The sequence below is a fragment of the Centruroides sculpturatus genome, unplaced genomic scaffold (assembly GCF_000671375.1).
Source record: "Centruroides sculpturatus isolate CEXI.00-Female unplaced genomic scaffold, Cexi_2.0 scaffold88, whole genome shotgun sequence".
Lineage (NCBI taxonomy): Eukaryota > Metazoa > Arthropoda > Arachnida > Scorpiones > Buthidae > Centruroides > Centruroides sculpturatus.
The window spans coordinates 675,481-689,097 of record NW_019384431.1 but is presented as its reverse complement, the minus strand read 5'-3'; the positions used below and the strand labels follow the sequence as shown (position 1 = coordinate 689,097).

At 31.3% G+C, this 13,617-nt stretch overlaps 2 protein-coding genes across 2 annotated transcripts in view; both read left to right on the top strand.

Annotated features, from left to right (window-relative positions):
* The first annotated feature begins 791 nt into the window (after window positions 1–791).
* LOC111619730 lies at window positions 792–2,659 on the top strand. Its single transcript, XM_023361527.1, has 2 exons — window positions 792–848; window positions 917–2,659. Exon 2 carries the CDS (start codon window positions 1,078–1,080, stop codon window positions 1,813–1,815), a length of 738 nt encoding a protein of 245 aa, XP_023217295.1. The 5' UTR covers window positions 792–848; window positions 917–1,077; the 3' UTR covers window positions 1,816–2,659.
* Window positions 2,660–4,582: 1,923 nt separating this feature from the next.
* LOC111619735 (ribosome production factor 2 homolog) overlaps window positions 4,583–13,617 on the top strand; it is a 19,956-nt gene continuing 10,921 nt past the window's right edge. The window contains exons 1-4 of the mRNA XM_023361535.1: window positions 4,583–4,707; window positions 4,857–4,989; window positions 11,983–12,020; window positions 12,173–12,212. Coding sequence (XP_023217303.1) covers window positions 4,685–4,707; window positions 4,857–4,989; window positions 11,983–12,020; window positions 12,173–12,212 — 234 coding nt within the window. The 5' untranslated portion in view covers window positions 4,583–4,684. The remainder of the gene's footprint in view (window positions 4,708–4,856; window positions 4,990–11,982; window positions 12,021–12,172; window positions 12,213–13,617) is intronic.

The following is a 13,617-nucleotide window of genomic DNA, read 5'->3' as shown; positions in this document are numbered from 1 at the left end:
AATGTGATTATTCATTTATACTTAAAAAGTATAAAGTTTAGTATATTAATTAAAAGTAAACCGATTTCTTAATTAAATACATAACTATTTTTGCAATAGTTTCTCCATTTTTCATGAAATATCCGTGTCTAAATCTAGATATAAATTAATTAAAAGAATTTTACAATTTTTCTTAGAATTTCCACCACTTAAAATTTCCAATAACAAAATTATTTTACTTATAAAAATATAAATAAAATAATTTTGAAGTATTATTTAACTTGCTTGTATTTAAAAAAAAAAAAATCAGTTTCCTTCTGGGATCACAAAATTTTAATATCTTCAACTTTTCTAATTAATAGGGAAATAAGGTTATTGTGACAGATTAGCAGTTCCAATCAATAAATAAATTCGTTCGTTTTTATTTAAATATTTCGTATAATCTGTTCCACACATTTCTTCGTTCTTTATTCGAATTTTTTTACATTCTAAACTTGAGCAGCTTACAATTTTACAGAGTAAATGATAGTTTTTCAGATTTTTGTTTTTATTTTTCTTCTAAATAGTGTTATAGAAATTGTTTTTATAATACTTTTTAGACTTTGAAGAAATTAAGTTAATTGACGAAAAAAGTAAGTGTTTTAAAAAATTTTTAAATACATCAGAAAATTTCTTTATATTTTAATTAATTCTTTATATTTAAATAATAATTAGGAAAAAAATGCCAAATCCAGAAAAGAAAAAAGTTTATAAGAAAAAAAAATCAAAGGTCAAAGAACAGAATAAAAAGCCAAACGAGAAAAAAAAGCTAATTAAAAGATTTTTCAAAATAAAAAATAAAAAATTGCCGATAAATTTTAAAAATGAAGGTAAAAGATTTAATATGTAAAACGTTATTATTTGTTTTTAAATTACTTTAATTTTTTCTTTTTTTAAGATACAAGTCAAGAACTGAAGGTAATTGAAGATTTCGAACATTTAGATGATGAATTCCATAACGAGGAAACATTAGCAGAATTCTTCAACAAGGAAGATTTTACAGAAGAAGATGTAAAACCAATAGATTCTTCTATTGTTCTTTCAAAATTTAATGCTCGCATGGTAGAAAGCATCAAGGAAATGCTAGAAGGAAAAGAATCGCAAATCGAAGAACTTTTAATGCGTTTCAGATATTCTCAGTTTTGCACGGAAAATCCAATAAAAGATGTTTTCACGATAAAAGGTTTACGTTTCATAAATATTCAATGCTATAAATGCTGTCGAATATTTTGTAGAGCTGATGATTTGGCAGCTGATAAAATTAAATTTGAGGTTTACGTTGATGAATGTCAGAAAGAAAAATATCGTTACGTTTGTTCATATTGCAATAAAAGTTATCGATACAGAGTTCAAACTCAGCAACATCTTTTACAACATATCATCTGTAAACAGATATTATGTAAAAAATGTCTTCAAGAAAATGTCGATTCGAATTCCGTTTCCTTAATGCCGTTAGAAGAATGTTTTGAAAATGCATTATGTTTATATAAATATAAACCAACAATCGTGCAAAATTCAAATATGGCGGCATCTGCTCTTGTATCTGTTAATTGTGGAAGATGCCAAAAATTATTTCTTCGAGGTGATGAATTCGTAGAAATTTATCTAGATGAAATGTATCGAAACATCAATCCGGAAAATATTCTAAAATTAGCAAAATATTGGAAATGTCTTCTTTGTAATACTATTATGGATATGAAAGAAGAAAATACTCAATTAACGCTACATGAACACTTGTGGATGCATATGATATCTGATGAAATATTTTGTGATAATTGCCAACAAGAAAAACCATAATTTACATATAGAAGCTATATTTTCTTCCATAATTTGTAAAAAACTAAGTTTTTTATTTCCTGTTTAATACAAATAATTATAAAATGTTATATAAGTGTTTCTTAATAATTATAGTAACAATAATAATTAAATAAATATTGAACAAAATTAAATTCATTGTAGCATAGAATTTTTTATTTTTGATGCCAATAAACATGAGTTTTTGCTATTTCATTTTATATTTGTCAGTTTTCAAACTCCTCAATCCATTTGTTTAATCTTCTATCGATGATCAGCAATTTATGTTTAAAATTGCTTTGTTAAATACTCATTAACAAATTCTAGTATTTATAAATAAAACTCTGCTTTTACTTCTAACATCTGAATTTCGTTGCAGTTTGTTTCAAATTTGAAATGAGGCTTTACTTAATGTTTTTTGCTTTTTCCGTTCATTAGACATTAAGGGTTTTCGTGACTCTCATCATGAGTTCAGACTTCAAGATAACAGTGAGAGAGGCCGCATTGTGGATGGGGTCCGCTTATCCGAAACAAATCCATCCCTTAAAAAATTATTGATGTTCTGAACTAGATTCAAACTTGGTTCCCCAATACGGCAGACTGACGCCTTTGCCACCTCTGCCATCGGCCGTCTTCAAGGTGTAGCTGAAAGCAATGAGGACAGTCAAATTCACAACAAGACGAGACGTTGTTGAATTTCCACAAAAACATTTATATTACAAGTAAAACGTATGTACAGTTACAAAAGTTCACAAACAACAATTACAAAACGTCAGGTGTAACAAAGTTCAAATACTTTTAATCCACGACAACAGGTCCGTCGAAAAGGACACCTTGCGACGAACTCCTTCTTGCGTTAGTTACCGCACAGCGAGACGAAACAATCTTCTGGGCAAGCTTAGGCCAAGCTAGACGAACATGAGTTCCCTTGATGTGTCTAAACTCACCATCTTTTTCTTGCAGGTGTTAATATGGAGATTATAGCTCAAATAGGCTCTTTCTCCGATAGACTTGTGTATGATCGCTATGCGACCGATGAGCCAGCCGTACCTGAACGGCCTAATCGCGCGCGCGGGAAATGCCTTCCGGGAGGACTTTTATGGGGAACTGGCCTCCTATTCAGTCGTTATTGGCAAGGAGAAAACCCGGAAAACTCCAAGCAGCCAGCCTGTCCGACCGTGGCGCGAACCCACGACGAACCTCCCAGTCTTTAGGGTCTGGTCACCACTACGATGAGCGGCAACGGAGACCACTCGCCCATGTGTCTAAACTCGCCTAAACTCAATCCTTTTATACTGATTGAGGCAAATGGAATTCGACCAATCAGCGGACGTCCGATAGCGCTTAGTAGCGCTATCGGACGTCCGCTGGTCGTACGATGTCTTCCAGCCAATCCGCTTTCGAGTTTCCAAAGACACCTGATCGGCGTTCCCATGCTGACAACCGTCGTTCGTTTGAAAATACGGAAAAGCGCGGGAAGTATGTCGGACGATTTTATCCCGACAAGGGCTTTCAAAACTACTCCGATTTATACGAAATTATTACGAATTATGCTTTTTTCAGATTCCAACTGCGTACACTATGAAGACACCAATGAAAAAATAGATTTTGTTTCAATCTTTCTCTCTACAAAAACTTAAGAGTGAATTATTAACAATTGAAACGGACCCAACAGTAGCCAAGCGGTTCTAGTTATCTGAACACTGGGAATTCGGTTGGGGGTTCGTGCCTTGCCCGGACGAGCTAACCACGTGGAGTCTTCCGACTTTTCGCAACGTCTGTAAAGCTTAGTTCACACTGAGCGCGATTCGCTAGCGAAAGCGAAAAACCGGTCAAACATGATTTGTTTGACGGGTTATTCGCTCTGTTTTTCGCTTTCGCTAGCGAATCGCGCTCAGTGTGAATTAAGCTTAATGCCTGAATACGGATCAGTTACCCTTAAAAACCTCCAAGAAGGAGTTATTCCCCGCGTACAACCATCATAAAACGCATACAACTACTATTATATGACAATTACGTCACATTTTACCACGGGGAGATATAGCCTAAAAACTCATGCCCAACTAGCTGATACAAGACAAACATTCGAAATTTTCTAGTGCAGATTATAGTGAATGACTACGACTTTCAGAGGTCAAAACTACTCGTGATTGTATTTTCAAGAAAATTACAGGTGTTTTTACATTTTTAACAAGCTATTTTATCGGCGATCGACGAAAAATGACATCTTGCACGATCGGTTCGATGGCAATCGACTTGTTAGTCTGCTTTTCTAGTAGATTCAATTTTGAGAAACATTATTATTATTTTCTCACTTAATACATTGCGGTATTTGTTTATAATAATTTATTGGTGTATTTTTAATGGAGTATATACGTTTTTTAAATTTTAAACACGATGTTCTTATATGTTACTTGAGCAGCAATTTTGAAACGAGAGGCACTTCTGCAAAAAGTATTCGACTTCTCCAACCGTTAGCAACATTCTTCTATCTGCGAAAAGGGAACGGACAAGCGAACAAAACTTTTTACAATATATAAGAAAAGACAAAATTGGAAATCTAACAGTCCTAGACGATTATAGAATTACAATTAAAGAAGTTAAATTTAGATTTATTGAAATCACAAGCCGATTGTCTTAATGACAATGACATTATGCAATTCAAAAGTCTATTGTAAAAGTTTATTTAATAAATATATTATTTTTGAATATACTATTTAATATAATAATAATAATATATGAATTTAAGTTGTGGTAATATTTTCAACTTTTGTGAGAATAAAAATTAAATATATTTAATTTCTGTAATATATTAGTTTCGAAATGTCTGGCAACACTAGTTTACACATAACACGTGGTTTTATTTATCAAAATGTCAGCTATAAGGGATATCAGGTATGGGTTTTAGATTTTTTAATCATTTTCTTTTGAAAATGTAATTTCAACTGTTCGTAATAATGGATAATTTGCTTCTAGAAGTAGAATTAACAAACTGGATGAATGGATATTCATTAAAAATTTGCAAAATATTTGTATTCTTTTAGTAAACCTAAAACCCGACGTGGGAAGAAATTTTTAGAAAATAAATCACCAAAAGTGATTGAAAATGTTAAAACAACTCTTTTCATACGTGGATCGACGGCAAATAATACAGTTCTTACAGCCATGAAGAATTTGGTATGTTGCAATGCCAATTTATAAAATGTTCTTATTTTTAACAAATTTGTATTCTATATAATGTTAAAAAGTTAAATTTTAGATACGTATACCGTCATGGCAGCACTTCCTGTTGTTGCGACTGGTAGCGTTGCTCCCGACACCTTGGCTGTTTGGAGCCGAGTGTCGTCACGTGACAACGCACGCGCATGCAAACGAAAGCCTAGCACTCTTCTTTTCACCGTTGCGACTCTCTCTTCCTCCCTTTTTTGTATTTACGCTTGCTTGCGACCGTCTCGTCTATTTCCGCAGTCTTTTCCGCGGAAATAGACAAGACGGTCGGGAGAATATATTTCCAATTATTTTCTGTCACAACACTATGATAAATACATTACAATCAATTTCGATTGTAATGTATTTATCAATCAAAATTGATTGTAATGTATCATAGTGTTGTGACAGAAAATAATTGGAAATACTGTATATTGTAAAATTGTTTACTGCAGCATTATATTATAGAACATACACATTCTTTAAAAGTTGTACTTATGTAAGATTTTATGAGTAAATGTTAAAAGTTTTCCATATTAATGTTGGAAAATGTATTTGTGGTGTTTTTAATGGCTGTATTTTAAAATCTTTCCAATGTTACCCATTATACATCGTGGTTTTAGAAGACAGAACCATAGTATTGCACTGAAGAGACTTTTTTATATAAGTCTGAAATGCATATGTGAAAACAATAAAAGAAGTGTTTAACCTGAAAGCTGTAATGATAGTCTACCGAACTTAATGTCGGATTAAAGAGACATACATACATACACTATCAGGCCAAAAGTATCCGGACACCCAGTAGTACAGACTCAGAGAGTCCTGGGCATATATTAATCGATGTTGGTCTTCCTTTTGCATCGATGACAGCCTGTACACGTCTGGGGAGACTTTCCACTAGTTTTTGATGGGTGGCCATTGGAATTGACTTCCAGGCGTTCATCACGGCTGAAGTGAGTGCTGGCAGTGAGGATGGTCTATGTGGCTGATTATGTAATTTGCATCCTAATTTGCCCCAAAGGTGTTCTATGGGATTTAGATCGGGACTCTGAGAAGGCCAGTCCAGTTTTTGAACACCCATTTCATCAAACCATGCCTGTGCGAGTCTCGATGTGTGAATGGAGCAGTTATCCTGCTGGAAGAGAAATGGGCCTTCCCCGAAATATTTCCATAGAGTTGGGAGAGCAGCATTGTCCAGAATGTCCACATACATCTTAGAGTTCATGTTTCCAACCACAGGAACTAAGGGACCCAGGTCAAACCATGAAAAGCACCCCCACACCATAATGCTGCCACCACCAAACTTTACAGTCGGCACAATATAGTCACGTAAAAAGCACTCGCCGGGCATCCGCCAAACCCAGACACGTCCATCAGACTGCCAGATTGTAAAGCGAGATTCATCACTCCAAAGAACACTTCTCCACATGTCCACAGTCCAATGACGGTGAGCTTTGCACCATTGCAATCAACGCTTCGCATTCTGGGGAGTAATGTTCGGCTTGTGAGCGCCTGCACAATCATGGAATCCCAGGTTTTTTAACTCTCAACGAACAGTCCTGGTGCTAATTCTAATGCCTGATGACCTTTGGAACTCCTGAGTGATTTCAACCAACGAGGACGTGCGACTTTGAACCTTTTCAGGGTTCTAAGGCTGCATTCACTCATTTTCTTCAGCCTGCCACATCGTTTTTTTTCCACTTTCACTGCCTTGACGTTTCCACTTCACAATTACATCACTCACAGTGGATTTTGGCTTCTGTACAATGTCTGAAGTTTCACGAACTGATTTCCCACAAAGGTGGCATCCCACTATAATGCCACGATCAAACTCACTAAGCTCTTTTGACTTACTCATTGTCTCACAAATGCATAAATATGACCTGACAAAACACTACCAGCACTTTCATATGTTTCAGTTACGCGTCAACGACCATCACCTGCCAGATCCACTTCTTTAGGGGTGTCTGGATACTTTTGGCCAGATGGTGTAGAACATAATAACAGCTACCAAAAGTGATATTTAGAACCATTTATATTTGTGATTGACCGGGTCTCAAAGATTTTGTTGCAATAATTTTCCAAATAATAATTTACTTTTGTATTCAATATTTTGTTTTAAATATACTTAGTCAGTATAAAATTTACCAGACATAGGCACTTCATGATACTTTATTAGGTCTTACAGTACATCATGGACTTGAGATACTTATGGGAATTTTTATCCCATCTTCACCCACCATACATACTATCCCTGTATCAAATTACTAATTTCCATTTAAATACCAATAAATTTGCAGTTTCTCCTGACAGTTTAGCTAAGTAACAATGAACAATTAATCATGATTGCATAATTATGTAATTGTATAATTAAACATTAACTAAGTATTGTAAAGTATAAATATTTTAAATATAAATATAAAAATGTTTAAGTATAAAATTTCAATTTTTTTTTTATTTTAGTTTTTTGCAGTCTTTTAGATTTAAGTTTATAATAATAACTACCAATTACAAATATAAATATGTATTTTATTATTTATATACAGTTTAAGGTTGTATGAAAATGTAGAAAAATAAATTACATAAATTGTCCTTGATCAAGTTGAGTTACTAATATAAATTTTAGTAGTCAGAGATTTGATTCGTATACAAAGGAGAAAAAAGCTTTGTTTTGTTTTTTTCTTTGTCACCATTGTAAAATAGAGCATCATGTGTAATTCAGTATCATATCATTATCACAGTTGTTTAATAAGTTTGTAATGCTCCTTGGGCTAATAAATTACACATCACAGTCCCTATTGGTTTATTCAATATACTAGTAGGTGCATAGCATGATTACACTACCGTAATAAAAAGATAAATTAGTATGGTTTTATATTCATATAATAAAGGAAATCAGATTATCTCCATTACTTAGCATCCTGTCCACATTGCATTGTAGTGAGCCTGTTTACTTTATTGCAAGCTGCTAAGAACTGCATGGCTGTGTAATTGGCTTAAATTTAATGCAATTGGCACATAAACAACAAGTTCATTGGCTAAACTGTATTCTTAAATTAAAAATGCTTAGGCACTATGCATGTTCACTTCTTCTGCTTCTTTAATGTCTCATGCAGGTTGCCTCCTATTCTTGGGTGATCAATATAACTGTCAAACCTATCTATAATAGCTAGAGTTACCAACTGTCTAGTTTTGAACAGAACTGTCTAATTCTGTGCATCTTACGAAGCCAGTTGAGAGGTAACCAAACAGTGGACAATTTAATCTAAATAATGTACCATGCTAATTTTCTAATAACTTATTATAATCAAAATTATCTCAGTAAACTATAGTGAAACCTGTGTAAACTGGACTTGTACAGTACCAAATATTTTTTTTCTAGTTTGGCAGGTTCCATTTTGAACAGGCTTTTTCCCAAAAAATTACTGCATTCTTAAGAATTTTTCCCATTTAGGCAAGTTTCTGTTTTATTAAGATTATATTTTGGACAGGTTTTATTTCTATATGTTTCTTGACATTGATTCAAGATAATTTTTTACTATCGTTTTTTGCATTTGTTTATCTTTTTTTAATATAAAACATGAATTGGCAATTTTATACTGATGCCATTCTGAGCAAATAGATGATTTTAATATTTTTGGTGGTCATGTTTTTCCATTAGTACCATAATTGATAAATTAATTTACTTATGTCACAAATACGCTACACATCAGACATTTGTTCAAGTACAATGTAAATAGTTTAAAAAATAATATGAAGTAATGGCAATTTAATAACATTCTACTTGTTTAAAAATGAAAAATTTCTTGTGGTATTGTCTAGTAGATATTTACATTTAAACATGTCAGATAATCAAAATAATGATTTTCAACAAATCTACATTAAAATATCCAATAAACATTTTTTGTAAAGAATTAATTCTGCTTTATTTATTTATTAGAAAAGTCACTGTGGCCATTTGGGCTTTTTTCAAGTGTCTACAAACAACCAAAAAAACACAAATATACATTTAAACCATAAGTTAGCAACAAGAACTATAACATGAACAGATTTTTTACATTATTTTTGTAAATTCTATAACTTGACACTTCTCTTAGATCGTTGCTTAACTTTGTTCCAATGTAATATCATTTGGAAAATTGGTGATGATTTTCCTACCGTGAGTCTGACAGCTGGAAGCATATAACAATAAATCCTTCGAGTATTCCAAGTTGAGCCTTTACAATATTCTGTTATTTTATTTCCAAGACTACTTTTATCTTTATTTCTCTTTATGAATTTGTAGCTCTCCATCAAAACTTGTTTTGTATATATAATGTGTATTTTATCAATTCTGTAATACTCTGACACTGAATCTCTGAAGTGTAAATTATGAATGGATTGAATAAAATGATTTTGTACTACTTGAAGTTTATTAATTGCATTAAAGGATGTGGTTCCCAAACAGATATTCCATATCTTATTTTAGCTTCCATACATGTGTAATATAATTTCTTCAATTGTTAGATACTTAAAAAATCTTGAATTTTTTTATTTATTCCCAATATACTTGGCTAAAGATAGAGCAATATCATCAATATGCCAGTTCCAATGAAGATTATCATCTATTCTTATTCCTAAGTACTTTATAATGTTTAATCTACCAATTTTTCTTCATTTCTTTTAACAACATTTTTATTTCTATTTGCAAAGCAGAGAAATTTTGTATTGTTACTGTTGATTTGTAGCTTATTCATTTTTATATAAATATGTAATTTTCTTAGGATGTTATTTAGGTTATCTCGAAGAATTTGAGTTTCTGTATGAGAATAAGTTATTACCATATTATCTGCGTACTGTACTGTATATGATAATGTTATCTTCTGGTATATATATATATATATAAATGATTTATTTGTATAAAATTATACAGAATAGTTGATAAACATTTTTAATTATATATATATATATATGATTAAAAATGTTTATCAACTATTTTGTATAATTTTATATTATACTAGCTGTTACCCACGACTCCCCCGCAAGGATTTTGCAAGTAAACCCTATTTATATTCAGTATTTCAACAACCATACTAATTGTTAAATAACAACTACCACTGAGAATGATGAGAATTGCTGAGAATCAAATGAACTATTTTTAATTTGATCAATTTTTTGGAACATTTACAATCGTTCTATAATTGAACCAATATGCAATAACAAATTCGAATTTAAAATGGTTCGAACGTTTGGTTAAAAAATCAAAATATATAAACATATTCATAACAATGTCTGAAATGTTATCAATTTAATACACCTAAGTATTCAATGAAGAATAAATGTAGTTGAAAACAAAAAATCACATCTAAAATAGTGCAGTAGAAGCCATTCTTCCAGTTAATCCTTAATCCTCTCCCTCTCCCTTGCAGGGGAATTTCAAAAAATCCCTTCTTAGTGTGAGTTTTCATGACGTACACTAACTGTGTAGACTGCATCTAAATTAGTACAGTAGAAGCCATTCCTCCGGTTAATCCTTAATCCTCTCCCTCTCCTCCCACAGGAGAATTTCGAAAAATCCCTTCTTAGTGTGCATTCCCATGGTATACCCTACTAAAACGCAGATAAAAACAAAATATTGCATCTAAAATAGTACAGTAGAAGCTGTTCTTCTGGTTAAGCCTTAATCCTCTCCTTCTCCCCCGGGGAGAATTTCGAAAAATCCCTTCTTAGTGTACATTCTCATGACGTATCCTAACTGTGTACCAAATTTCACCTCTTTAGGTTCAGCGGTTTGCTCTGGGCAATGATGAATCAATTATTCAGTCAGTCAGTCAGGACAAGTAATTTTATATATTTAGATAACCACAATGGCTAAACTGTGGCTCATGAGTGACATGCAGGTCTTGTAGTCCCTTACTGTGGATCCATTATACTCATACAATTTTTTTTGTAAGCTTGGTACATGCTACTTTCACATATTTGTATAAGTTTGCTCTTGCATGACGGAAAATATATGGCTCTTAACATGACAAGGTTTGGCCATCCTTATTATGTAGAAAAACCATTACAAACATTTAAAACATCGTGAACATATAAAACATCATTATAATAATATTTTAAAATTGGAAGAAAAAATATTTTAAATAATTTATAAATTTTTTATATAAATTTATAATTAATTTCAGTAAGAGCAAATATTTGAACTCTCACTTTACATTCTTTTCCCTGTGGATTATTTAAATGAAGTTAATTTTTATTTATGCAAACNAAAATAGTACAGTAGAAGCTGTTCTTCTGGTTAAGCCTTAATCCTCTCCTTCTCCCCCGGGGAGAATTTCGAAAAATCCCTTCTTAGTGTACATTCTCATGACGTATCCTAACTGTGTACCAAATTTCACCTCTTTAGGTTCAGCGGTTTGCTCTGGGCAATGATGAATCAATTATTCAGTCAGTCAGTCAGGACAAGTAATTTTATATATTTAGATAACCACAATGGCTAAACTGTGGCTCATGAGTGACATGCAGGTCTTGTAGTCCCTTACTGTGGATCCATTATACTCATACAATTTTTTTTGTAAGCTTGGTACATGCTACTTTCACATATTTGTATAAGTTTGCTCTTGCATGACGGAAAATATATGGCTCTTAACATGACAAGGTTTGGCCATCCTTATTATGTAGAAAAACCATTACAAACATTTAAAACATCGTGAACATATAAAACATCATTATAATAATATTTTAAAATTGGAAGAAAAAATATTTTAAATAATTTATAAATTTTTTATATAAATTTATAATTAATTTCAGTAAGAGCAAATATTTGAACTCTCACTTTACATTCTTTTCCCTGTGGATTATTTAAATGAAGTTAATTTTTATTTATGCAAACATTATTTAATTGAAGTAAATTTCCTTCTGATTTTAAAAAAATTTACAAATAAATATTTGTTATATTTAAATGATCATTCAATTTATTTCCAGAATTCATTAAAGAAGCCTCATGGTGTTTTTTTCAACAGGTAAAAATATTTAAAACCTATTAAATATAATAATAATTACACATGTTAAAATAATTACTTATAAATTTATATTTTAATAGATTAACTTAAGTGACAAATTTATTTATATCTATATATATATTATATTTGAATGTTTTGTTTATTATAATTAGAAAGAATGAAATGAGACCATTTGAAGATATTATACCAATAGTAAGTAAAGAACTATGTTATCTTTATCTTTATCTTTAAGTTGCAAAATTCTTGACACTGTATTGTAAAAATAGAAACTCTTACTGTTTTTCATACAGTTAAATGTTTTATTAATTTAAAAATGTTTTTGGCCTTTTAGGCCAGCTTCAGTTACAGAAATTCTTATAATGGAACATTGAATGTTATAGGATTGAACAACAGTTTAAATTCAAATTAATATATAAATATAAATGAGATATACAGTACTGTATAACCACAAAACTGAATTAATGGATAAAAAGGGGGTAAAATTGAAGATTAGTTTCAAAATTTGCCATATTCACAATCCTTATGTTCCAGACTCAAAAAAAGTAGAGTTGGCCATTTTTGAAACTATATGTCTCAAATATTAAACATACTGTTTAAAATTAATCTAAATAGAATTTAACTACAAAACAAAGGTTTAAAACTAATCAAAAGTAATGAAAATTAACATTGTACATCTGATATTTTAAGCAAGACAACTGCATTATATTCTTATATCCTTTTATTCCATAATTGTCATCAAAATGTGAAAAATGATTACCTTAATAGGATGAGCATGTATGCATTGGGCTGAACTGAAAGTTCATTTGGGTATTTACATAATTGCTCGTCCATGTTGCCTCTGTCGTGTTTGTCAAGTTTTAACTTGTTTAGGTAAACATTACGAATATTTGCATATTTAATACATAAGTTTAGTTACAGCTGTTTTTTAAATTCTGTTATCTTTTAAGGAAAAAAACATTAAAATGGAAGATAAGAAGGTGCATTTTCAACATCTTGTGTTCTTTTTTTTTTTTTTTGATGATATGAAACCGTGCTTTACAATTTGTTTATGCTTCTAACACAATAGAGTGCTATAAATTAAGACACTTGGCGGGTTTTCTCATCTTTATTTAGTTGATACGTGTGAACATTTTACACGTTTCGGGCTCTTAAGCCCCTCTTCAGCCAACTAAAACATTAAAAAAGAATATAACATACATATAAAAAACACAAGTTTTGTAGAATTCATAAAAATCTAAAACATACCATGTATATAAGTCTTATAGACTGGAGTAACAGCTTACTTCCGTTTCAGTAACAGTTACTCTCGATATTTTCCAGTAACATCAGCTTATTCATAACCAACTATAATATTAGGGTATATGACACATATATACAAAAGTATACATAAGAATCTATAAAACTATCTTCAATTAAGGCATACCTTGAGTACGGTTGTTATTAAAGCTGTATACAATTGATTATACCTTTCACTTATAAACAGTTCTACAAAATCCTTGATCTTAAACATACTTTGGATTATGCCTTACACTCATAATCTGTTTTACGAAATCCTTATTTCCTTTGATACGCATTTACAATATAATACGAATTTACA